Raw genomic sequence first — 26332 nt, 5'->3', positions numbered from 1 at the left:
GTATACATACAGGCACACACACACACATATAATTACCTAGTTATACGTGCATAACCTTATTTCTCATGCTAAAATTCTAAATAGAACCTTCAGCCTGTTTCTAGTTGTATTCTTTTCTTGTTTTGTATTGCCCCAGGACTGGCCAAAAAAAAAAAAATCGCTTTGAATTTGCACCCAAGAGAAAGTTCTCTGATTTTAGTTTGGTGAAAGTCTAGTTTGAAGTCAACTTCCAGGAAGGTCTTACATTAACAAGTAGTCTTGAAAGTAGTTAACTATTTTACACAGACAAAATCCTCTGTCTCGGGGCTGGAAAGGTGGCTCAGTGGTAGAACTCTTGCCTTGAATGCCTGAGGCTCTGGGTTCGATTCCTCAGTATCAACATAAGCAAAAAGAAAAAAGCAGGAAGTGGCGCTGTGGCTCAAGTGGTAGAGCGCTAGCCTTGAGCTGAAGAGCTGAGGGACAGTGCCCAGGCCCAGAGTTCAGGCCCCACGACTGGACCCAAAAAAAAAAAAGGAAAATAAATGAGTTCCCACGAGTTGAAGATAAACTCAGATTAATGTTCCTATTTCTGAACAAATATATTGTGACTACCATAGAAAGAAAGGTCAAACAGAGGCAACAGCCCATAAAAGAGCAGCCCTTGCAACTGTATGTCCTGGCGTCCTTTTGGATTTGGACATGATAATAAAGCGTCATGTCCTGTCTCCAAGCTGTGCTTGTAGTCACGGATCATTGCTGCAATGCAGCCTGGAATCTCACAAAGAACAGATAGTGTAACTCAGAAGAACTGACCTCCAAATCTCAGAAGGACTCTTCATACTCTTGTGTAGAGTTGTATTTGTAGTTTGTTTATACCACAACTCTGCAATTCCTAAAGAGTCCATTTGTAGCCAAGCGCAGGTGGCTCACGCCCGTCATCCTAGCTCCTCAAGAGGCTGAGATCTGAAGATCACAGATCAAAGCCAGCCCAGGCAGGAATAGTCCAAGAGACTCTTTATCTCCACTTCCAAAAAACTTTATCTCTAAACTTCCAAAAAACAAAAACCAAGAAAAAAGCTGGAAGTGGATCTGTGGCTCAAATGGTGGAGTGCTAGCCTTCAGCAAAAAAGAAGCTGGGGGACAGAGTCCAGGCCCTGAGTTCCAGCCCCAAGACTGGCAAAAAAAAAGAAAAAAGAAAATTCTGTGGTTTGCCTCGAAGCAGTTTGAAATGAATTCAAAGACCCGGGGCAGAGTGAGCTACCACCTTACCTCACTTCGCATTTTGTAGTGCTATTACTAATAATGTCAGGAAGAGAGTACAAGAACAGGTCCACCTGCTTATGTGGCTCAGTGGTACATGGCCTGCACACCCAGGCGAGATTGCCAACCCTGTGCAAAAATACAGTAATAATAAAATAGTACATTTTAATTCTATAATTCTAGGGAATTATAGTCTTAGAGTGGAAAGGGATTTAGCCATCATCTAGAACACAGTTTTCATTGGGTAGGTAATTATGAATTAAGTGGAAAAAATCACGTGAAGTCCAAGTTGTAGAAGCTTTAGGGCAAGAATGCCTAAGCTGTGTCTTTAGTTATAAGTACAACCTATCATTTTATTAACCATTATGCTACAAAAATTTTTGTAGCTAAGTGTTTGATGCAGTCAGCGCTTTGCTAGGAAGTTAAATTATATTTTGGGAACAGTTTTTTCCTCCTGTTACTAATAACAACTCTGGTGTGTGCGTGTGTGTGTGTGAACTCATGGCCTTGAGAACCTTCCTAGACCCATGCTTCTAGCCCTGGTCATTTTCATTGTCTTCACATAGTTATCAAAAAGATAAAGAAGGGTTGGGAAGGTGGCTTAGTGGTAGAGTGCTCACCTAGTATGCATGAAGCCCTGGGTTGCGATTCCTTAGTACCGCATACACAGAAAAAGCCAGACATGGTTCAAGTGGTAGAGCAATAGCCTTGAGCAAAGGAAGCTCAGGGACAGTGCCCAGGCCCTGAGTTCAAGCTCCAGGACTGGCACAAAAAAAAAAAGAGCGAGATAAAGAAGCCATTACATAGTGATTTCAGAAGATGAGGTAGAATTTTATACCTTTTGTTATTAAATAACTTTTCTAGAATAGAACAGTAAGCTGGCTGTCAGTTGATTTTTTTTGTTTGTTTCATTTCCTATGTATTTTGCCTCCTATGAGTGAGTTTTTGATTCCTTTAAAGTTCCCTACTCTTAGAGATAAACGAGCACACATTTTGCTGTTAGAACACAGTCATAAAGACCTGTTTTGTAAGGTGATTTATGTGCAGACATTCTCTCACTGCAAGGAAATGCTTGCTTTGAACCTGCCAGGTAGGGACCTCATAGAAGTTTGTAGAATCATTTTATGTCCAGGAAGCAACAGACTTACCAGTTTTCTTTACCCAAATGAGGGTTGATCACTTCATAGATAAGAGTACAGGCTAGGTGGTAAGGGTAGTCTCCAAGGGCTCAGAAAGCTACGTAAAAATTCGGTGTAGCGAAACTAGATGTAAGGGGCCAGGCATGGTGGCTCATGCCTGTAAATCCTAGCTACTCAGGAAGCTGAGATCGGAGGATCGAGGTTCAAAGCCAGCCCAGGAGGAAAGTCTGTGAGACACTCATCTCCAATTAACTACTCAACAAAGCTGGAAGTGGGCTAGAAATGTAGCTTAGTGGTAGAGTGCTCACCTAGCATGCATGAAGCCCTGGGTTCAATTCCTCACTACCACATGCACAGAAAAAGCCGGATGTGGCACTGAGGCTGAAGAGCTGAGGGACAGCCCCTAGGCCCTGAGTTCAAGCCCCAGGACTGACCAGAAAAGTAGGTGTAAGAGTAGAAACATTTTTCCATCCACACATTCATAAACTTGAAAAGACATGCTAGTAAATATTAATAATCTTGAGATATTCTAAATGTCTTTTTTTTTTTGAAAAGTGAATACAGAAGAATTTTCATATATAGTTAAATACAGATCATGTAGAATTTTTTGTGACCAAAGACACTTAACCAACCCCATGCCAGCATCTTTGAATATCAAACTTCCTCTTTCGTCGTGTTTATGAAGCCTGGGCAGGAAATGTTGGTAGTGGTTGATAGGTGTGAACCTTTATATTAGTGCTGGATTTTAGAAAGTTCTTCTGTTTCGGGCCAGTACACTCGGGTGCCTCTTGTGTGACAATATCATAGTTTGAAGACTGGGAAAAAAAAGTTGTATGTTAAAGGCTAAATTAGAAATAAACTAGGGACTGGGAAGGTGGCTCAGTGGCAGAGTGCTTGCCTAGCATGCATGAAGCCCTGGGTTCCATTCCTCAGTACCACATACACAGGAAAAAGCCCAGAGTGGTGCTCTGGCTCAAGTGCTCAGGCCTTGAGTTCAAGTCCCAAGATTGGCAAAAAAAAAAAAAAAGAAAGAAATTATCTTTACTTCCCTATTCCATACTCATTTATACCTAGAATACTTTTTTTTATCATACTCATTGAAAATTATACATGATTTCAAACTTTTTTTTTTGCACAAATCCATGTATCATTACTTTCACAAGACATTAAAGCTTTTATTTTTAAATACTTTAAAATTTAGTATTTCTTAAATTCCTGTCAAGTATTAGGATTTGGGAGGGGTGAGTGGTTTTAGGTATATTTAAAGTTTACTCCTTTAAAATTGATCAGTGTGTTTTGGGAGGAAAAATTAAAACAGATTAGTTGGGAAAAGAAAATGCTGGGACCAGGATTGGATAGCACAGTCGTAACCTGTTTTGCCTTTTTTTTTTTGGTCATGGGGCTTGAACTCTGGGCCTGGGCGCTGTCCCTGTGCTCTTCAGCTCAAGGCAAGCGCTCTACTGCTTGAGCCACAGTGCCACTTCCAGTTTTCTAGTGGTTTATTGGAGATAAGAGTCTCATGGACTTTCCTGCTCGGGCTGGCTTTGAACCGTGATCCTCAGATCTCAGCCTCCTGAGTAGCTAGGATGACAGACGTGAGCCACCTGCGCTCGGCCTGTTTTGCCTTTTTATCTTCTGAGAAAACCTGTCCCACTAGGCCACTTGATCATTTTCACATTACATTGAGTGATGACAGCATGGAGTACAGAATGAGATTTAACAAGAAACACTGAATCACTGGTTCCGGGAAGAATGACCCATAATCTAAAAAAGCTTGCAAATGTGAAACGTGAAAAGCTTCCTTCACGCTTGAAGGGAATTAGTTTGAAACAAAACCATTAAAAAAAAAAAAAAAAAGCCGAGAAATTCTGTTTTGAATTTGCTTACATTTCCTCCCCCCATGAAAATTTCCATTTTTAACCAAAAATAACCTCCCTAACACTTGAGATTTTTTTTTCCATGTATGCTTCTATTCAAGATATTTTACTCCTTTGTTTTTAAGGCAGATTGGGTAGTTGTCTTAGCAGTTTCTGGGATTTGGGGGGGGGGGGACACGAAATGTGGTGTTAATAGGTGTTATTGACACGTTTAGATCTGAACATTTGTGTCAGCTACCTCCTCCCTCCCTTCTTTCCCTGAGCATCTGTCTCTCCCAGTGCCCGGAACGAAAGAACATTTCCAGCCCTCCCTTTTAAAAAGCTTTCTGGCTTTGCATAAGAATTCTAAAGTATTGAATTTCAAAGTGATATTGATATTAAAACATAGATTCAGTCTTGTCTTAAAAGTGTATTACAATTTATTTCTTGCCATTTTTGTGTAAAATTTACAGAAAGAGTGTTACACCGTGCGCTTCAAAGGTAATGTGTCACTACTCTTAAGGCTTTCTCTTTCTCTCTCTCTCTCTCTCTCTGCCTTTATCTCTATAATCCTGTTGTTATGTGCATTGAAACTTTGTTTTTAAGAATTTTTAAAGCCTTCTGCTTGGTGTATATAGCAGCGATAGTAGTAAGACAAATGTGTTTTATATTGCTTCTGGGAAACAGATTTTTCTTTCAGCAGTGCATTGGCACTAGGTTATTCGCACGATTCTTTCTTACCATGTGAGATCACGGCTCGCATTTCCATGCTCAGCCAGTCAGTGCTGCTGCTTCCCTGGTGATATACAGAATACAGGTGCTACTTTGGAATAACAGAGCGTTTCCCTTTCTAGAATCTACAAAGTGTGAAGGAAGGAGGGGTGCAGGAAATTGAGAGGATCGGTTTAAGGGACAAATTCTAAACCTTGGAAGGTTTTATGATGCCAAATGTTCTTTTCTTTTTTAATGATTTCTTCCCCTGAAGCGCATGCTCAGCCTTCACATTTATGACCATCTCTGGCCTTCCTGCACGTGTTAGTGTATTGTCCTTTTGCAAGGCTGCATAGCTTTGGAAAGATGAATGCAGTTCGGGTCTCTGCCCATTTTAGAGTTGATGAAGCCAACCATCCCACCCCCATCAGTGTGACGGCACTCGGCTCGTGCTGTCTGCCCAGCACCAGTAAAAAGCCTGTGGAGGTGGAAATTTCCTTCCCCCTGGAGAACATAGGCTTCTTTGGATTAAATCACTTGCAGTATTCCTAATATGTCATCACGCCCGGTTAAAGTCCAAATTCACACTCCTGCAGAGCAAGTGAAATGATTGAGGTCAGGGAGGATATAGATTGAAAACTGTCCTTCCTAGACAGTTGGCCTGGTCTGCTGTGTTCTCTTCACCGCTGGAGAAAAGGACCAACTTTGGTTATTCTTCAGGTTTTGTTTGAATTTAAACAACAAAACCAGCTTTGTGCTGAACATGTAATTCCTTAGCACAGGCAAGGAGCTCCGTTCAAGTCCAGTCCTGAAATTAAACAAGAACTCTGGATCGTACAGGTAGCAAACTATAGCCAAGTGGCACTTTGCTGTATCACGGAGTTAGCTAGCATGTTTTTGCCTCCTCATTTTCTCCAAAAGTTTGTCAGAAGGTGTTTTGTTGGTTGGCTAGTTTGTCTGTTTACAGTGTTTCTCTTAGCTTAAGATGACAAATTGACTTGGGCTTTGTGTGTTCTAGAACAGTCCATCGACTTTCCCCAGTGCCAGAATACATCAGCACTCTGAGAAAGAGGATCGCAGAAGGCTCAGAGAAGCCATACATTGTGTTCCTTTCTTTGAGACTGATTTCTTACCTTTTTGAACACATTATATACGTCTTTTATCTCAGAGAATCGGTGTCTATCTAGCTTATTTGCCACTTTGCTCTTACTTTCCCTGAGCTTTGGTTTTATAAAAAGGAAGGAAAAAAAAAAGTTAGTTTCTAGTTTAATGATCCCAAGCGTTGGTGACTGGCAGGTTGGCTCGGTTTTGTTTTCTTTCCTTCTTCTCACTTTCTCGCTCGTTGCCTGTTTGTATTTTTCTAACTGCACTAACTGGACTGCACAGTCTCCTAAGGCAGATGATGTGAGACTTGTGCTTTGCCACACTTTTCTCACGTTGCCGTTTTATTTTACTTTCTTCAAGTTAAATATACTGTAGTCCTCTTACAGAACTGAATGCTCTTAATGTAAGTATAAGCGGCACCCTCTGCCGCGGTGACGTTTTCCGATTGTCGTGCAGGTTGAAATTGTGTTTTGTGGATCGTGTGTCTTCTTACTGCCTTGAAGATAGACGAATGGAAGGATTTAGCTGGGGGCTTCTAGCCGGGGGACATTCATCTCCCGCCTCTCAAGTAGCTGCTAACCAAAGTAGCACCCCGAGTCCAGTTAGCTGCCTTTGAATTTTCCCCCTATAGTTGGGGTAGCATGAGTCCCCAGCACCTTGGCCACACATACACACACACTGACTGTGGAGGAGGTCAGCGTGGGGTCTGGGGGGGGCCCTGGGAATCTTAAGAGGGCAGTGTGCTCCCCCATCTGACATCAGAAGAGTTGGCACAGGGGACGTTTTGTGCACTCAACTTTTCAGAGTTGTGAAGGAAAGGGGCGGGAAGCCCCGCAGGCAACTCTCTCGAGGTCTTCATCTGATCTGCCTGTGTAAAAGATGGCAGACCCACTGAGCAGCAAAGAGAAGACCTTGGTTAAGGGTACAAGGCTAGCCTTCACACCCCCCCCCCCCCCCCCCCAGGGCTGCAGGAGCTCCTTTGCCTTGTTCAATGATGCTGACAGATCTTTGAGGGTTTGTGTTTGGTTTTTTTTTGGTTTTTGGTTGTTGTTTTTTTTTAAATTAATTTTTCTTCTGTTTGGGGCTTGAGCGTCATTTCCATTCTAATGTGTATTTATGCTCTCCATTGATAGCTGTTAACTCCAGCGCAAGGTATTTTCGTGTTCTGCTGTGCATATTATCTAGTAAAGATGACTTTGTAATTATTATAATCTTGATTTTCTTTTCTTTGTTTGAATCAGTAAGTTGGCTACTATTGCTGTTTTGGGGGTCTTCAAGACTAGATGTATATCCTGTTTAACATTTTCCCCTTTCTTTTTTGTTTTGTTTTTGTTTTTTTATCTTTGCTTTCTCCTCCCCGTGCTGTGTTTAAACCCTCTGCTCTCTTCATCTGAACGTGTGGTTTTTGATGTCATCTCTCTGTTGGTGTTTGTCACACAGTACTACAAAACCCGCTCCACACCTGGATGGGTAAGCACCCCTTCTTTAGTAGCTTGGGCAGCAATTTGGGGAGTCAGCCTGGTGGACAAATCTCAGCAGGGCACTCTGGCTGGAGCTCAGTTTCTCAGGTCCACGTGGGGTTGCAATCATTTTGAGATTTCCCCAAAGGGTCCCTCAAAAAAAAAAAAAAAGTGGCTTTTCAGCTGCGCCAGTGGCTCACGCCAGTCACCCTAGCTACTCAGGAGGCTGAGATCTGAGAATCCTGGTTCAAAGCCAGCCCAGACAGGAAAGTCCTTTAGACGCTGATCTTCCATGAACCACCAGAAAACCGGAAGTGGCGCTGTGGCTCAAGTAGTAGAGGGCTAGCTTTGAGCAAGAGTTCATGGATAGCGCCCAGGTCCCGAGTTGAGGCCCCACGACTGACACCTTCCCCCCCAAAAATGTGAAAGTTTTCTTCCTATCAAGTGCGATTTAACTTGTTAATGAGATCATTTACACTGACGTCGAAAGCCAAGGTCCAGACGCTCAAAGCGGGGTGGTTTCCTTCGATGTCGAGTTCCTCCCCTCTAAGTTCTCCTGTCATCGCTGCTTCCCTCACCCACCGCTCTGTGGTGACAGGGTCCACGTGGTGTTCGGCCTGGTGATCTCCGGCTTCGAGGTCATCGAACAGATTGAAAACCTGAAAACAGACGCCGCAAGTCGCCCTTACGCAGATGTGCGCGTTATCGACTGCGGGGTGCTGGCTACCAAGTCCGCGAAAGATGGTGAGAACTCTCCAGATTGGGGGGGCGTGCTTGAGACACTGGGGTGAGGCAAGCATGGATGCCCCTCATGCACACAGACCTCCTAGACACTGACGAGCGGTACCACCAAAGCGCGCATGCGTGTACGGCAGAGGTCTTGTGAGAGAGAAAAACCTTGTCATCGCAGGCCGGACTCAGAGCAGGATCCTCACAATAACTGCCTCGCCCCTCTCCTTGCTCTGATCACCTTTTTTTTTTGGTCAGTCATGGGGCTTGAACTCTGGGCCTGGGCGCTGTCATTGAGCTCTTCATCTCAAGACAAGCGCTCTGCCACTTAAGCCACAGCGCCATTTCCAGTTTTCTGGTGGTTTATTGGAGATTAAGAGTCTCACGGCCTTTCCTGCCTGGGCTGGCTTTGAACCGCGATCCTCAGATCTCAGCCTCCTGAGGAGCTAGGATGCCAGGTGGCAGTCTGTGACACTGAACCTTCAATAAGTCACTCCAAAAAAGCCAGAAGTGGTGCTGTGGCTTAGTGGTAGAGCGCCCGCCTTGAGCTAAAGAGCTGAAGGACAGCGCCCAGGCCCTGAGTTCAAGATCCAGAGTCGGCCAAATAACAAACATTACGTGCTACTTAAAGATCAGATTGTTGTTGTGTTTGTTTTTTTACTCTGAAAGGTAGGTGCTGGCATCTAGCACTAATATTTCTGTCAAATATTGTTTTCAAAGCTATTGAGAAAAAAAAGAAGAAAGCAACACCTTCAGAAGACTCAGCGTCTTCTTCCAGTTCCTCTTCCTCTTCCTCGTCCTCCTCAGACAGCGAAATCGAACGGGGACGGAGCAGAAGACGGAAGCGGAAGAGGAGGCCAAAGGTCAAACATTCAAAAAAGCGACGGAAGGAAGCCAGTAGCTCAGAGGAGCCGAGGAACAAACACACGCTGAGCCCGAAGGGGTAGGTGTTAGGTGTAGGTGTGGCCTGCTGACACGCCTTTCCTCCGGTCCTCCACACACACCCCAGCCGAGGGGGAGAGGTGCAATTCCTTACTCAGGTTTGTTACCTGTTGTTAAAAAGGATAGCATTTTTGGACTTCAAGTGAACTGAAATCTGGACAGTCTAGGAGTATTATAGACATATTCTATCCAAGATTTGTGTGAGGGCTGGGAAGGTGGCTTAGTGGTAGGGCACACGCCTAGCATGCATGAAGCCCTGGGTTCGATTCCTCAGTCCCACATACACAGAAAAGACTGGAAGTGGTGCTGTGGTTCAAGTGGTAGAGCGCTAGCCTTGAGCCAGAGAAGCTCAGGGGACAGTGCCCAGGCCCTGAATTCAAACCCCAGGACTGGCCAAAATAAAAAAAAAAAGATTTGTGTGTTTTCTGGTTAAGTGTGTATGTGTTCATGGCCTTAGGATTCTAGCCATGTGCTGTTCTACTTGAGCCATGGCCTACTTTATTTTTCAGATAGGCCCATACTTTTTTCCAGGTTGACCTTGAAAGTTTTGTTTGCTTGGGGTTTTTTTGTTGTTGTTGTTGGTCATGGGACTTGAACTCAGGGCCTGGGCACTGTCTCTGAGCTTCTTTTGCTTAAGATTAGCACTCAACCACTTGAGCCACAGCTCCACTTCCATTTTTTGAGTGGTCAATTGGAAATAAGAATCTCACAGGGACTCTTCTGCCCAGGTTGACTTCAAACCATGATCCTTAGCTCTCAGCCTCCTGAGGAGCTAGGATTGCAGGTTATGAGCCACCAGGTGCCCAGTGGGGTGTTCTTTTTATTGTTGTTGTTTTTGTCAGTCCTGGGGCTTGAACTCCGGGCCTAGGTGCCATCCTTGAGCGTCTTTTGTTGAAGGCTAGCATTCTTAACACTTTGAGCCACAGCTCCACTTCCAGCTATTTTAGTAATTTATTGCTTTTCTGCCTGGGCTGGCTTTGAACCACTATCCTCAGATCTCAGCCTCCTGAGTAGCTCGGATGACAGGTGTGAGCCACCAGTGCTTGAACTCACCTTGACGTTTCTTCTTCATTGGATCTTTACCTTCCCAATAGCTAGGACCACAGAGTAGCTGGTACCGCAGGTTTGCGTACCTAGCTTCCTTTGTTTTTGTGTTTGTTTGTTTTGCCAGTCCCAGAGCTTGAACTCAGGGCCTGGGCACGGCCCTTGTATTTTTTGACAGTACTAGAGACTGATCTGGGGGCTGTGTGCTTGCTAGGTAGGTCCTCTCCCATCGGAGCCCCGCCTCCTGCTCTTTTGAATTCAGTTTTCCAATTAGGGTCGCAGTTTGATCACCCACCGTGCCTAGGTCATTGTGTTTCCCCTGTAGCTAGGATAACAGACCTGAGTCATGTAGCTCTTGGTTGACACGGGGTCTCTGAGCCTTTGGTCTCCTGCTTGCCCTCCCAAGCAGCTAGGATTCCAGGCGTAAGCCACTGCACCTGGTTCGCTGAGTTTTGTGGTGGGTTCTCTGTAACTTGCGTTCGGGTTGACCCATGAACGGTTTTCCTTCTCACGCCACAAAGGTAGGATTGGAGACAGACGCACCATTCCCAGGCCCTGGAAAGTTTAAGAAGAGGCTGTTAAGCTTTTGAGACTTTCCACAGCTCAATTTTAGGGTACCAAGGTTTTCACTGTGTGGATGTCCACTTGATGAAAGTTGACCCTTGGAGTGACACCTATAAGCCACAGGCAGCTTACCTCCCCCCCTTATCCCCTCTTTGGTCGATCATGGGGCCTGACTCTGGGCCTGGGCCTGAGCTCTTCAGCTCAAGGCTGATGTTCTACCACTTGAGCCACAGCACCACTTCTGGCTTTTTCTGCTTCCGTGGTGCTGAGGAATCGAACCCAGGGCCTCATGAATGCAAGGTGTGCGCTCTACCCCCTGAGCCACCTTCCCAGCCTTGTTGTCATCTTCACGTCTAGTTCTGCATGCCCTTTATTGTGATGAAATGCACGCGTGACAGGTGTTCACGGGCGGCTTGCTGTTTCTTTCCAAGTCACTCTGAGCGAAGCGATGCCAATGAGAAAAGGTCCGTGGAGTCCAGTGCCAAGAGGGAAAAGCCTGTGGTCCGCCCGGAGGAGATCCCGCCAGTGCCAGAGAACCGATTCTTGCTCCGAAGGGACATGCCCGTGGCGGCTGCAGAGCCCGAGCCGTAAGTGCCCTGAGTTCAAGCCCCAGAACCCGAAAAAAATAAACCCCAAAAGCGTGACATGTATTTCACCTTTTAGAATTCACCTTCCACCCAAGTCCTGGGAAGGAGATTGTGCCCGTTGGTTAAGGAGTGTGGCGGGTTCTTTTGAAATAGGGTCTTCCTCCTTGGCCCAGGTTGAATCTCAACCTGCTGTGTAGCCCAGGCCGGCCTTCACCTTGTAGGCCTCCTGCCTGAGCCTCTAGAGGACACGGGATTCCCTGCAAGGGGGGAGGGGGGCCTCGGGGGGTGCGGGAAGCGGTGATGACTGTCATTCGGGGGTGAGGCTGTGGTTCTCACAAGAGGTGAATTCCATCCACCTGAGTGATTGAACTCTGTTTTGCTCTGTTTTTGGGGGGTGGAGGCAGGGCCTGGGTGCTCTGCCACCTGAGCCCAGCGCCGCCTCGGGCCTTGGGCCGTGCAGGAGCCTCCCATCCCATCCCATCCCATCCCATCCCGTCCCATCCCGTCCCGTCCCGTCCCGTCCCGGGCTCCTGCGCGGCTGGGGCGGTAGCGGTGAGCCCTGGGCCACCAACGCCTCTACACCTTCACCTCTACACCTTCACCTCTACACTCACCTCTACACTCACCTCTACACCTTCACCTCTACACTCACCTCTACACCTTCACCTCTACACTCACCTCTACACTCACCTCTACACCTTCACCTCTACACCTTCACCTCTACACTCACCTCTACACCTTCACCTCTACACCTTCACCTCTACACCTTCACCTCTACACCTTCACCTCTACACTCACCTCTACACCTTCACCTCTACACTCACCTCTACACCTTCACCTCTACACCTTCACCTCTACACCTTCACCTCTACACCTTCACCTCTACACCTTCACCTCTACACCTTCACCTCTACACCTTCACCTCTACACCTTCACCTCTACACCTTCACCTCTACACCTTCACCTCTACACCTTCACCTCTACACTCACCTCTACACCTTCACCTCTACACCTTCACCTCTACACCTTCACCTCTACACTCACCTCTACACCTTCACCTCTACACTCACCTCTACACCTTCACCTCTACACCTTCACCTCTACACCTTCACCTCTACACCTTCACCTCTACACTCACCTCTACACTCACCTCTACACCTTCACCTCTACACCTTCACCTCTACACTCACCTCTACACCTTCACCTCTACACCTTCACCTCTACACCTTCACCTCTACACTCACCTCTACACCTTCACCTCTACACCTTCACCTCTACACTCACCTCTACACCTTCACCTCTACACTCACCTCTACACCTTCACCTCTACACCTTCACCTCTACACCTTCACCTCTACACTCACCTCTACATCTTCACCTCTACACTCACCTCTACACCTTCACCTCTACACCTTCACCTCTACACCTTCACCTCTACACTCACCTCTACACCTTCACCTCTACACCTTCACCTCTACACCTTCACCTCTACACTCACCTCTACACCTTCACCTCTACACCTTCACCTCTACACTCACCTCTACACCTTCACCTCTACACCTTCACCTCTACACCTTCACCTCTACACCTTCACCTCTACACTCACCTCTACACCTTCACCTCTACACTCACCTCTACACCTTCACCTCTACACCTTCACCTCTACACTCACCTCTACACCTTCACCGTGTCTTCTTCTCCAGGAAGATTCCCGATGCGCCTCCCGCGGCCGGCGAGCCCAAGCCGTCCCTGTCCAAGTCCGGGCGGAAGATCCGAGGGCGGGGTACCATTGTACGTGCGGGGGTCCCCCCAGCCGAGCCCGCGCCCCTGCGGGTCCCCCCGGCCCGCGCCCTGCCCCCCCGGCCCGCGCCCCTGCGGGTCCCCCCAGCCCGCGCCCTGCCCCCCCGGCCCGCGCCCCTGCGGGTCCCCCCGGCCCGCGCCCTGCCCCCCCGGCCCGCGCCCCTGCGGGTCCCCCCAGCCCGCGCCCTGCCCCTCCCCTCCCATCCCCCCCACCCCCGCGGCCCGCGGCCTGCCGCCCCGCCAACCGGCCTTTCCCTTGCTGTGCGCAGCGCTACCACACGCCGCCGCCCGCCCGCTCCCCCGAGTCGGAGGCCGCCGACAGCAGCGAGACGCCGCCGCACTGGAAGCAGGAGATGCAGCGGCTGCGCGCCTACCGCGCCCCGAGCGGGGAGAGGTGGAGCAAGGGCGACAAGTGAGCGAGCGGCGGGCGCCGTGCGGGCCCGCGGGGGGGGGGGGGGGGGGAGGGTGCGGGGCGGGGGCCGGGGGGGAGGGGGGTGCGGGGCGGGGCCCGGCCCGGGGGGGGGGCGGGGCCCTGGCGCGGCCTCGCTCCCGGCGCCCAGGGTGTGGGTGGCTGGCAGGGTAATGCGTGTTGGCAGCGCGTGCGATCGTGCGTGGCCCCAGGCCCGGGCTGTGAGGACCGCAGTTGCGAGCCAGCCCGGGCAGCCAAGTCTGAGGCTCCCCCGAAACCAGCTGCCCCCAGAACCCGCCGGGCGGGGGGGGGGGGGGGGGGCACCCGCGCACGGAAAAGGCCGCACGTGGCGCCGCGGCCGCGTCCTCGCGCTCAGTCGGGACGGCCCCTCGTGGGGAGCGGCCCCTCGTGGGTCTGGGGCGCCATTGATGGATTGGCCTCCCTGCCCCCAGTGCCAGCGTTTGCGGCCTCGGCTTCCCCGCACTGGGGCGGCTCCCGGGGCGGGCGGGGCTCCTGGGGCGGGGCTCCGGGTGGGCGGGGCTCCGGGTGGGCGGGGCTCCGGGTGGGCGGGGCTCCGGGTGGGCGGGGCTCCGGGTGGGCGGGGCTCCGGGTGGGCGGGGCTCCGGGTGGGCGGGGCGGGGAGCTGCGGCCTGCGCTCCAGCCAGGGTGCTCGGGCCTCCGCGGCCGTCCCCGGAGCAGGGCATGCGGGCGCCGGGCCTGGTTGGGCGGGCGAGGCCGGGCCGGATCCCCCACCGAGCGCGTGGCCCTCGTCCTCTCCGCAGGCTCCGGGACCCGGGCTCCAGCCGCTGGGACGAGCGCAGCGCCTCCCCGCGCTCCGGCTCGCGGTCGCACGCCGGTGGCCGCTCGGAGCCGGGCGCGGGGCGGCGCGGGCGGCGCGCGCGGGAGCGGAAGGCCAAGCGCCGCAAGAAGGCCCGCAAGCAGAAGCGCGGCCGCCGCCACCGGCCGCCAGAGCCCCCCGAGCCGGCGCGCGCGCGCTCCCGCCGGGCCGCCTCCGCCGCCTCGGCCTCCTCGGCCTGGACCCGCTCCGGCTCCCGCTCCCGCTCCGGCTCCCGCTCCGGCGGGCGCGCGCCCGGCTCCTCGGCCCCCTCCAGCCGCGCCTCGCCGCGCCCGGGATCCCGCTCCGGACCCCGCTCCCGCTCCCGCTCGGCGTCCCGGTCCCGGGCCAGCTCCCGCTCCCGCTCCGCATCCGCCTCGGTCTCGCGCTCGCCCAGCCCGGCCCGGCCCCGCTCCCGATCCCCGCCGCGGGCGCCCGCCGAGCCCGCGCCGGCCAGGGCCGCGCCGCCCGCGCCCGCGCCCGCCGAGCCGGTGGCCGTGATCCCGCTGAGCGACAGCCCGCCGCCCTCGCGCTGGAAGCCCGGCCAGAAGCCCTGGAAGCCGTCCTACGAGCGCCTGCAGGAGCTGCGAGCGCGCGCCGCACGCCCCGCGCCCGGCCCCGCGCGCCCCGCGCCGCCGCGCCCCGCGCGCGCCCGGCCCCGCCGCCGCGCCAGCGTCGCCTCCCGCTCCTCCCGGAGCGCGTCCTCGTCCGGCCGCTCGTCCTCACGCTCCCGGTCCCGCTCCCCGTCCCGCTCCCGATCCCGCTCCAGGTCCCGATCCCGCTCCCCGTCCCGCTCTCTGTCTCCATCCCGCTCCCGCTCCCGCACTCGCAGCGGCTCCAGCCGGGCGTCGTCTTCATCGTCCTCGTGTGCGGGGCGGCGAGGCGCCCGCGGCCAGGCGCTCGGCGGCGCCTCGGGGCTGCGGCCGTCCCGCTCGTCGTCCGCCCGCTCCTCCGCCAGCGCCGGCGACGCGGCCCGCGGCCCCCGGGAGCGCCCGCGCCCCGCCCAGCCGCCCGCGGAGGACGGCGGCCGCGCCGCGAGGAGAGGCCGCGCCGAGGGCGGCCGGGGCCCCGCGCCCAGCCCCGCGCCGCGGCCCCGCGCCGCCTCCGACAAGGAGGAGGGTGAGGCCTCCTCTGACTCGGAGCCCGACGCCCGCGCCCGGCCCGCCGCGCGCCGCCCCGGCCCCGACGGCTCCCCCGCCGCCCCCGAGCCCGGCCGCGGCCGCACCCCGAGCCGCCGCCGCGCGCCCCGGGCCCCCGAGCGCGGCCCGAAGCCCAGGCCCGCGGGCGCCGAGCGCAGGACGCCCGCCTTCCGCTGGCAGCCGCCGCTCGAGTTCGGCGACGACGACGACGGGGACGCGGACGCCGGGGCCGAGGCCGCCCGGGAGCCGCGCCCGCCGCCCCAGGACCCCGCCCCGGGCCCCCGCCAGCCAACGCCCGGCCCCGCGCCGCCCCCCGCCGACGGGGAGAGGCCCGCGCCGCCCGCGGACGACAGCATGGAGGTGTGCACGCCCGAGGGCAGCCCCGCGCACGCGCCCCGGCCGCCGCCCGCGCAGCCCCGCCACGCCGCGGGCGACGCGGCCAGCGCGGGCGCCCCGGAGCCCGGCCCCGCCGCCCCGCACGCCAGCCCCGGCGCCGAGCCCGCGGCCGCCGGGAGCCCCGCGTGCGCCCCCGACGCCAAGTGGAAGCCCCTGCGCGGCGCGGGCGACCCGGGCCCCGCAGCCCCCGCCGCCGCCGAGGCCCCCGCGGACGGGAGGCCGCCGCCCGCCGCGCCCGAGCCCCGGCCGCCCGGCCTGCGCATCGAGATCAAGAGCCAGAGCCGCGTGCGGCCCGGCTCGCTCTTCGACGAGGTCCGCAAGACGGCGCGCCTGAACCGGCGCCCGCGCGCGCGCCGCTCCCGCTCCCGCAGCCAGAGCCACGCGCGCAGCCCCGCGCGCGCCCGCAGCGCCAGCCGCTCCCGCAGCCCCGCGCCCGCCAAGGCCCGCAGCACGCGCTCCGCCTCCTACAGCCACAGCCGCGGCTCCCGCAGCCCGTCCCGCAGGTCCCGGAGCTCCACCTCCTCCTACCGGTGAGCGCGGGGGGGGGGGGGGGCGGCGGGGAGGTGCACGGGACTTACGAGTCTCCTGCCCGGCCTGGCCTCGAACCGCGATCCTCCGATCTCAGCCTCCTGAGTAGCTGGGGTGACAGGCGGGAGCCGCGGCGCCCGGCCACCGTATACTTTTGCTACTCGCCGTAATTGTAGAAGTGGCGCTGCGGCTCACCTGGTAGCGCGCTCGCCTTGAGCTCGGGGACAGCGCCCAGGCCCAGAGCTCAAGCCCCACGACCGACCATCAGCATGATACTAATTGTAGGTCAAGGAGCTACTCTAGAAGCCGGAGCCGGGGCCGCTACGGCAGAGGTCGAACCCGCAGCCGGAGCAGTTCCTACTGCAGTTACAAGAGTCACAGGTGAGCTTGTCACGCCTCCTGCGTGGGGTTCCCGCCACGATCCTCCCCTGCGCACATCCCGCATGTCCTTGCAGGTGCTTTGGAGAGAGAGAGAGAGAGAGTGTGTGTGTGTGTGTGTGTGTGTGTGTGAGAGAGAGAGTTGGGGGACTGGATATATTTCTGGTTCCCCCAACTTCTTACCCCCCCACCCCCCGCCCTTTGGCCACCCACTTTTGCACTACTGGCAGGTGTATTTCCAGTGTGGCCCCTTCCCCCCCCCAGGCTCTTCACCTAGTTCTATGTATCGCTTTAATTTCACCGTATAAAAATCGAATAGGCCTGCAAAGGAACTCTTCAGGCTGTTGACTTGCAAGGCAAACGATAGTTAGAAGGTTTCGCTGTACTGACACTGGATGGGGGGGGGATTTTTGCCTGGAGCTTGCTAGCCTGTCTACCCTGGCGCGCACGCGCTGCTGACACCCTGACACCGTGCTGTGATTCACGCCAGGAGGTCCAGCAGGAGCCGATCCGCCAGCAGCTCATCCGGTGCCCGCAGCCGCTCCAGGTGGGCCCAGGGCTGGGGACCAGCAAGGCCCGGGGGGTCCTGGGTGGGGATTTCTTTTTGGAGCTGAGAATCGAATCCAGGGCCTTACGCGGATTAAGCCCGTGTCCCTGAGCTCTTTTTGCCCGAGGCTCGTGCTCTACAGTTACAGATGGCCGCCAGCAGTGCCCAGCAAACACTGCGGTTCTTCACCAGATCCCTTCAGGGCATCTATTTGTCTGTTGAACTCATGTACCCTTTTTTTTTTGTGGGGGAGAGGCCGGGTGTGGGCCTGGGCGCTGTCCCTCAGCTCGTCAGCTCAGGGCAGGTGCTCTACCACTTGAGCCAGAGATCAGAGTCTCACGGCCTTTCCTGCCCGGGCTGGCTTCGAACCGCGATCCTCAGATCCCAGCCTCCTCCTGGGTAGCTAGGATGACAGGCGGGAGCCACCGGCGCCGGCTTTGTGATTTATTTTTTCCAAAGTGGAAAAGAACGTACCATTTCGTGTTTGAATATGCTCGGGGTGGAGTGGAGCCGCTGCCCGAGCCTCTCAGCACCGTGCTGCTCGATGGCCGGGGCTCTCTGCGCGTCGATGGGGAAGGGCAGCGTGCGCTGTTGCTGTTGAACAGGTCCTACTCTGACGACAGCTCCTACAGCCGCAGCCGCAGCCGCAGCCGCCGCCGCCGCCGCCGGGGCAGCGGCCGCCGCCGGAGCAGGGACTACCGGCGGTCCAGGTAGGCCTGCCCGGAGCGCCCGCTGGGATGGCGGGCTGCCCCTCGACCTCGAAGCGGCCATCGCCACCCAGTTTGTCCTGGTGGCCCCCGCCTGCCCCCTAGCGCCTCAGGGGCTGCGATCTGAGGATCCTGGTTCAAAGCCAGCCCCGGGCAGGAGAGGCCGGGAGACTCGGCTGGGGGCCGGCGCCCGGGCCGCCGTGGCCCCGCGGCCGCCGCCTCGCGGCGTGGAGCGCGCCCTGGCCGGGAGGGGGAGGTTTCACCCGAGGCCTTCCCTCCGTGCCGCAGGAGTCGCCGGTCCTTCGGCTCAGACAGCAGAAGCGAGCGCAGCTACTCGCATCGCCGCAGCGCCAGCGCGAGCAGCCGCTACAGCTGAGCCCCGTGCGCACGCGCGCGCGCGCCAGCGCGAGCAGCCGCCCCAGCCGAGCGCCGTGCGCACGCGCGCCAGCGAGAGCAGCCGCCCCAGCCGAGCGCCGTGCGCACGCGCACGCACGCCAGCGCGAGCAGCCGCCCCCGCCGAGCGCCGTGCGCACCGCGCGCGCACGCCAGCGCGAGCAGCCGCCCCCGCTGAGCGCCGTGCGCACCGCGCGCGCCTCCACCCGCCGCTGCGTACCTGCTCACTTGTTCGGAGTTGGAGACGCGTCCGGCCGTCGGTGGCTCTGCCTTGAGCGCTGGACGCGAGTCGCCAAGCGTTCCTTTGGAGTCCGTGGCGTTGAAGACCCAAGCATGCACACCTCTCGAAAGGTTTCAATGCCCCGGCTTGCAAAATAGCCCCGCGGGGAAGTTCCACTCTTCTTGAATCAAGAAGCAGCGAGCTCCCCAGGGAGTGTTTTCACGACGTGTAATCGCACACCGACTGTGGGGCCCGTCTCACAGCCAGGCAGTTTGGGGACCTGTCGCTGCCAGCCACGGATCTATGAAGGCGCCAGCCGGCACCCCCCCACGGACCTCACCCCCCCCCCACGGACCTCACCCCCCCCACGGGCCTCACCCCCCCCCCACGGGCCTCACCCCCCCCACGGGCCTCAACACCCCCCACGGACCTCACCTCCCCCCCACGGGCCTCACCCCCCCCCACGGGCCTCACCCCTCCCCCCACGGACCCCCCCCCCCGCGCTGTCTCCACGGGGTCCCGACCCGCGCGCGCGCTTTGCTGACTACTCAACACCGTCGGAAGTTGCGATCGGTGGGAACCAGTTGGAGCGCAGATCGCGTTTGGGGCCGGGGCCCCTGGCGCCTGTGGGGTCGTGTGCTGTGGTGAGCGCATTGTGGGAGACCGCAAGAGCGCGCGAGTGAGGCCTCTGCTCGCGCTGATTGCGGGGCTCCTCAAACAGCCAGGATCGCCATCTGGCCCGTGCGCGCGTGCATAGAGCGCGGGCGGCACACGCGACGCGCCACACGTGTTTTCCACCCAGCGTGTGTTTCCCCATTCCACCACCACCCACGGCCGGCCCCGCAGGCCCCTGCCCCGCCCGAGCCACCCGGAAGAGCGCGGGGTGCAGCCGGCCTCCCGCGCCCTGGCAGCGCCACCGGCGGCGCGCGCTGCTCCTTCTCAAGTCCTCGTGGCTGAGCGTCGTTCCCCAAGTGTACTTGATCACCTCAGTGCCGACCGGACCCGCTCCTGCAGGAGCTGTTCCTGCGGGAGGGTCACCCGCGCCCCGCACCCCCACGCCCGGCTGGCGCGTGCGCGCCGCGGACCCGTGCAGGAGGGATGGCCCTGTGGGGGAGAGAAGATCGGGGAGACACAGTGCAGCCCCCAAAGCCAGCGAGTACATGAAAGCTATGGGAGGCCGGCAAGCGGGTCAGGAGACCAGCGCTGGCTAAACCCAGCGGACACTTGTCAGATGGGAAGAGCTTCGGGAAAGTTCCCCCTGGTTCTGTAAATAGGTTTCTTGTGGCTGTGTGGGAAAGGGGGCGGGGGTGCAATGCCCCCCACTGTAGCAAGCTCAGAGGAGGCGGGCCCTGGGTCCACGCGTGTCACCCGGCTGCGGGAGTCGCGCGGTTTCACATGCTTCCTGTCTACCTTCCTTCCGTCTTGCTGTTTGGTTTGGTTTGGGTTTGGGGTTTATTTTGGGGGGGGGGGGTGTTACCAGAACTGCAGCTTGAACTCAGGGCTTAGGCACTTGGTCTGTCCGTTCCCTTTTCCCCTCGAGGCTGGCTTCATCTTGCCCTGGGAACCACCGCTTTCCACCTTTTCCTGGAAGACGAGACTCATCAGGACTTTGCCTTGCCCAGGCTGGCCTTCAATCTCCGTCCTCACCTCTCAGCCTCCTCCGTAGCTAGGATGATAGACGTAGAGCCACTCGAGGCCTCAGGGGACTTGGATGGTGGAATTGGCAGGGTGGAAGAAACGAAGTAAAATGCTGTCCTGTCCTGTGCGCTTCTCATTCTTAAAAGAAGGTGAATGTGGGGACTTAACTTTGTGAACATCCTGTTTTCCTGCCTACCATGTGTCTCTTTCAAAACATGTAGAGAAGCCTTTTGTGCTCACCAGCAGACGCCTCCTTTGTACCAACTCCACTTCTAAAAGGTGAAGGGGGAACGTTGTAGAAATTAAACAATAACGCCTAGTCCAAGTCTGCATATTTCCTGTTTTTGTTGGTGCCAGTCCTGGGGCTTGAACCCAGGGCCTGGGCGCGGTCCCTGAGCTGCTTTTGCTCCAGGCTGGCGCTCTACCCCTTGAGCCACACAGCGCCACTTCTGGGCTTTTGTCTGTGTTTTCTGTGGTGCTGAGGAGTCGAACCCCGGGCTTCCTGCGTGCTACGTGAGCACTCTACCACTGAGCCACCTGCCCGGCCCGGGTTTCCTGTTTGGATCCAGCCTCTCTGACATGGGAAACACAAGCAGCACACCCCGCCAGCCCCACGGGGACGCCACTGACGACCTTGTCACAGCACGAACCTTGCCAGCAGCACGCTCAAGATTCGTCTGTGGGGGGTTTTATTGTTTTCATGGCTTGTTGGAACTCTGGGCCTGGGCGCTGTCGCTCAGCTCAAGGCGATCGCTCTGCCGCTTGACCCACAGCGCCACTCCCGGTCTTGTAGTGGTTCAGGGGCCCGTCTCGGGGCCTGGCGCGGAGGCCCCGGAGGCTGAGGTCTGAGGATGGGGTTCCCAGCCGGCCGGGGCAGGAAAGAGCGCCCGGCACCCCGGGTGCCAGCCTCAGAGGGAGGAAGCCTGCGGCCCCCGGTGCCGGCGGAGCCCGGGCCGGGCCGCCACAGCCTGGCATCCCCTGAGGATCGCGGTTCGAAGCCAGCCCGGGCAGGAAAGGCCGTGAGACTCTGATCTCCGACGAACCCCGGAAGTGGCGCTGAGGCTCAACCCGTAGAGCGCCAACCTCGAGTTCGAGCCCCACGGCCGACCGAAGCTGGGACGCAGCCCCGTGGATGTGTCCGCCCGCGCAGGCCTCAACCGTCGGTCCTCAGGTGACGGGTCGCCCAGGACCCAGCCTTGGACGCCTCATCAGGCCGCGTCAGGTTGCGTGGCCGAGGGCGGCGCGGCCTGCGGCTGCGTTTCCTCCTCCAGCGCCCGGAGGCGCTCCTCAGCGGGGGCCGGCGGGGCGGGGCCTGGGCGGGGCGGGGCCACGGACGGACCAATGCCGCGGCGGGGGCGTGGCCACGGACGGGCCAATGCTGCGGCAGGGCGGGGCCTCGATGGGGCGTGGCCACAGACGGGGCCAATGCCGCGGAGGGGCGTGGCCACCGCCACGGCTGGGCGTGGTTATGGATGGCCAAGCCGCGGCGGGGCGGGGCCTCCTGCGGGCCTGGGCGGGGCCCGGCGGGGGGCGGGGCCTCGGGGTGAGAGTGACCCGGCTGGGGCGGGGTCCGCCTCAGCGTGAGCGCCGCGCTCGGTCCCGCCGCCGCCGCCGCCTCCCGGGCCCGGCTGCGGCCCGGCGCCCCGCGGAGACCCCGCTCCCCCCCCCCCCGCGCGGCGCCCCGCGGAGACCCCGCTCCCCCCCCCCCCCCCGCGCGGCGCTGGCCCTTTAAGCGCCGGCCGCGGCCCCAGCTGACGCGCGGGCTCCAATCGCGGCCCGCGCCCCCCGCGCCGCCCGCGGCCGGGCCGCCGCCGCCCCGCGCCCCCGCCGCCGCCCCGCGCCCCCGCCGCCGCCCCGCGCCCCCGCCGCCGCCCGGCCCGCGCAGCCCGCGCAGCCATGCTCCCCGCGCCCGGCGCCGCCGCGGCCCCCAGCGCCGCGCTGCACGGAGCGGCCCCGGCCCGGCCGCCGGGGGCGGCGCCCGCCCGCGGGGCCCGGTGAGGCCCGCGCCCGCACCATGGTGAGCACGGCCTCCCCCTGTGGGGCCCGCCATCCCGGGGCACCCCCTGCGTCCTGGGGTCCCCCCTGCCATCCCGGGGTCCCCTCCTCCATCCCGGGGCCCCCGCCATCCCGGGCCCCCCCGCCATCCCGGGGTCCCCGCCATCCCGGGCCCCCCCCCCCCCGCCATCCCGGGGTCCCCCCTGCGTCCTGGGGTCCCCCCTGCGTCCTGGGGTCCCCCCTGCGTCCTGGGGTCCCCCCCCCGCCATCCTGTGGGCTCCCATCTTTCCGTCCTGAGGTCCCTCTGCGTCCTGAGCCCCCCCTCTTTCCGTCCCGGGGTCCCCTGCGGCCTGGCCTCGCAGCTCCCTTGCAGGAGCCCGCATTCCTGGGGTGGGGGGGCCGGCCGTGCCCGCCCCGCCCCCCTCCGCCCGCCCCCCCCACGCGCCCCCCTCCTCCCACCCCCCCTCCGCGCGCCCCCCTCCGCGCGCCCCCCTCCGCCCGCCCCCCCCACGCGCCCCCCTCCTCCCGCCCCCCATCCCCGCCCCCCTCCGCCCGCCCCCCCCACGCGCCCCCCTCCTCCCGCCCCCCATCCCCGCCCCCCTCCGCCCGCCCCCCCCACGCGCCCCCCCTCCTCCCGCCCCCCATCCCCGCCCCCCTCCGCCCGCCCCCCCCACGCGCCCCCCTCCTCCCGCCCCCCTCCGCGCACCCTCCCACGGGGCCCCAGCGGGATGGGGGTGGGGATGGGGGCGGGGATGGGGGGCGGGATGGGGGCGGGATGGGGGGCGGGGATGGGGGGTCAGGGATGGGGGTGGGGATGGGGGCGGGATGGGGCCGGGGATGGGGGGGCAAGGATGGGGGGCCGGCCCCTCCCACCAGGCCCCAGGGCGGGGGGACAGGAGTGGGGGACACGCACCGGGGCGCCCCATCCCGGGCTCACAAACCGGGCTGGCCTGGGGCCGGCACGACCTCCGACCCCTACCCCACCCCGTGGGTGGACACTGGCGGGTCCCAGGACTGGGGCTCGGGCTCAGTATCGGGGTGCTGTCCCTTCCCTTTACCCCCCCCCACACACCCCCCTCAGGATTGCAGGCGCTAGGCCTCAAGCCTCGATCCTCGGGTCTCAGCCTCCCTGAAGAACTGAGGCTTACAGGCCTGAGCCACCGGCTCTGCCCCCAGCCTCCCCCTTCCCCCCCCACACCCCAAAATGCCTGGTCTGACAAACCCTTCCCTGAGCTGCCCTTGGCTCAGGGCGAGCGCTCGGCCCCTCGGGCCACGCCGCCACTTCCAGTGTTGTCTGTGTGTGTGGGGACTGAGGAATCGAACCCAGGGCGCTCGTCAAGAGGACAAAATGCAGACAAGGCCTGGGAGCAGGGGATGTCGGGCAGGCCGTGGCAGATACTAAGTGATGTCCGCTCCACGCCCAGCCGGGTGCCTGGCTGTGCTGCCCACAGTGGTTTGGAGTTTTGGGGTTTTCTCAGGGGGAAGGGGGGGGTCCTCTGTGGTAGAACCAGCATCTTACTGAATAGGCCTCCCTGGCTCCGTGGCCTGACTCTCTTGACCTTTGAGGTTCCCCTTGGAACGTTCTGGAAGGTAGAGCCTCTGAGACAGCATCTCATTTAGTGAACCTCTCTCTCTCTGGGCTTGGATCATACCTGAGCAGAACCTGGAGAGAGAAGAGGTCCAGCGTAGGCCTTTGGGGGTGTCCTCTCACCTAGAAAAGGGGGTGAACAGGTGCCCAGCTCTGTCCTTCCCCTCCCCCAGCCTCCCATACCCCCCCCCCCAAGCTTCCCGGTTTGGGTGGCAGGATTTTCTCTTTATTGTTTTGTTGTTGTCGGTCGTGGGTCTCGAACTCACGGCCTGGGCGCTGCCCCTCAGCAATTCAGCTGAAGGTGAGCGCTCTACCACTTGAGCCACGGCGCCACTCCGGGCCTTTTCTCTTTCTGTGATCCTGAGGAATCGAACCTGGGGCTTCACGCACGCTACCACTGAGCCACCTTCCCTGCCCGGCCCCCCACCCCCCAGAAGAAGAAGAGGGCTCCCTTCCCTGGGGCTGGGCCTTCCCCCAATGGGTCGCACACACCCGGAGGCTGCGGTCTCGAGGATCGCGGGTGGAGGCCGAGCCTCCCTCTCTCCCTGTCGCTTGTCTGCCCACAGTTGCTGGTGGAGAAGACCACGGACTCGCCCGCGGCCGAGTTCTCGCTGGTGGAAGACGTGGCCCTGCACTTCGCGCGGCTCATGGGCCGCCTCAACGAGCAGCGCCTGTTCCAGCCGGACCTGTGCGACGTGGACCTGGTGCTGGTGCCGCAGCGCAGCGTGTTCCCCGCGCACAAGGGCGTGCTGGCCGCCTACAGCCAGTTCTTCCACGCGCTCTTCACGCAGAACAAGCAGCTGCAGCGCGTGGAGCTGTCGCTCGAGGCCCTGGCGCCCGGCGGCCTCCAGCAGATCCTCAACTTCATCTACACCTCCAAGCTGCTGGTCACGGCCTCCAACGTGCACGAGGTGCTCAGCGCCGCCTCCCTGCTGCAGATGGCCGACGTGGCCGCCTCGTGCCAGGAGCTGCTGGACGCCCGCTCGCTGGGCACCCCGGGGCCCGGCCCCCCGGCCTCGGCCTCCTCCTGCAGCCCCCGCCACGCCTCCTTACTACTGCGACATCAAACAGGAGGCCGAGCCTCCACCGGGCCTGGCGAAGATCTACGCCCGCGAGGGGCCCGATCGCTACTCGGTGCGCGTGGAAGATGCCACGGACACCGGGCCGCCGCCCTCCCCCGGCCCCCGAGGCGGCCCCGGCGCCCGCTGGGGCCGTGTGCAAACAGGAGACGGATGGAGGCCCGGCGGAGGAGGCCGCGGCCCTCCCTGGCCGGCGGCCTGTGCAAAGTGGAAGGCGCCGGGGGGGACGTCGGGGTGCAGGCGGCAGCCTACGGCCGCCAGGAGCAGTCGCAGATCATCGTGGAGGTGAACCTCAACAACCAGACGCTGCACGTGTCCACGGGCGCCGAGGCCACGGAGGCCACGGAGGCCACGGCCTCCACCGACCTGTCCACCATGGTGCTGGCCAGAGAGGCCGGGCTGCCCAGGGCCCAGGAGGAGGAGGAGGAGGAGGAGGAGGAGGAGGAAGGTGGAGATAGCGCAGCTGGAGAAGAGGAGGAGGACGAGGAGGAGGAGGAAGGAGGCAGCCACGAGGAGGAGGAGGAAGGCCAAGTCCCGAGGACGAGGAGGAGGAGGACGAGGAGGAGGAGGAGGAGGACCCCGAGAGCTCCGAGGAGGTGGACGCCCCAGGGACGGGGGCCTCCGGGGAGCCCCCGCGCCCCGCCCCACGGCCGCATGGCCACGCGCTCGCGTGAGCACACGCAGCCCGGGAGGCCCCCCGAGCCCCGCGACCCCCCGCCCCGCGGCCGGCAGCCCCAGCCCCCCGACCACGACGCTGACGACGGGCCGGCGGGCGCCGCGGCGAAGGCGGAGAGGCCGCCCCACGCGTGCCACAAGTGCCCGCGCGTGTTCAACAACCGCTGGTACCTGGAGAAGCACATGAACGTCACCCACAGCCGCATGCACATCTGCGACCAGTGCGGCAAGCGCTTCCTGCTGGAGAGCGAGCTGCTGCTGCACCGCCAGACCGACTGCGAGCGCAACGTCCAGGTGGGCCTCTCCCCGCCGGCCTCCCCCCACGAGCCTCCCCCCCCCCCCCGAGGAGGAGATGGTGGCCCCCCGGGGTGCAGATTGGGGGTGGGGTGGGACACGAGTCAGCCAGGAGGGCTTCCTGGAGGAGGAGGAGAGAATGCAAGGCTCACACCGGGCATCCCAGCCGCTCGGGAGGCTGCGATCCGGAGGATCATGGTTTGAGGCCAGTCCTGGGGCAGGAAAGGCTGTGGGACTCTGATCTCCGATAGGCCACTTAGAAAAGCATAAGCGCTGTGTGTGGCTCAAGTGGTTGAGCGCCGGCCTTGAGCTGAAGAGCTGAGGGACAGTGCCCAG

At 59.5% G+C, this 26332-nt stretch overlaps 2 protein-coding genes across 2 annotated transcripts in view; both read left to right on the top strand.

Moving 5' to 3' along the window:
* The window catches only part of Nktr (natural killer cell triggering receptor), a 32411-nt gene extending 13921 nt beyond the window's left edge, over nt 1-18490 (top strand). The window contains exons 7-17 of the mRNA XM_042672739.1: nt 7490-7519; nt 8108-8253; nt 8959-9181; nt 11220-11375; nt 13079-13166; nt 13445-13587; nt 14367-16484; nt 16768-16863; nt 17351-17407; nt 18013-18117; nt 18403-18490. Coding sequence (XP_042528673.1) covers nt 7490-7519; nt 8108-8253; nt 8959-9181; nt 11220-11375; nt 13079-13166; nt 13445-13587; nt 14367-16484; nt 16768-16863; nt 17351-17407; nt 18013-18117; nt 18403-18490 — 3250 coding nt within the window. The remainder of the gene's footprint in view (nt 1-7489; nt 7520-8107; nt 8254-8958; nt 9182-11219; nt 11376-13078; nt 13167-13444; nt 13588-14366; nt 16485-16767; nt 16864-17350; nt 17408-18012; nt 18118-18402) is intronic.
* A 3850-nt stretch (nt 18491-22340) lies between these two features.
* Nucleotides 22341-25996, top strand: Zbtb47 (zinc finger and BTB domain containing 47; the record flags this gene model as incomplete). The annotated part of the gene is given in 6 exon segments (XM_042672744.1): nt 22341-22382; nt 24515-24982; nt 24984-25217; nt 25220-25553; nt 25556-25631; nt 25633-25996. Coding segments are annotated over 6 exon segments (1479 nt in total), but the record flags the coding sequence as incomplete, so codon positions are not given.
* Between the last annotated feature and the right edge of the window lie 336 nt (nt 25997-26332).

The sequence above is a fragment of the Dipodomys spectabilis genome, unplaced genomic scaffold (assembly GCF_019054845.1).
Source record: "Dipodomys spectabilis isolate Male_0828 unplaced genomic scaffold, ASM1905484v1 ptg000766l, whole genome shotgun sequence".
Classification (NCBI taxonomy): Eukaryota; Metazoa; Chordata; class Mammalia; order Rodentia; family Heteromyidae; genus Dipodomys; species Dipodomys spectabilis.
The sequence above is the reverse complement of the archived record's forward strand: the minus strand, read 5'-3'. Positions and strand labels throughout refer to the sequence as shown.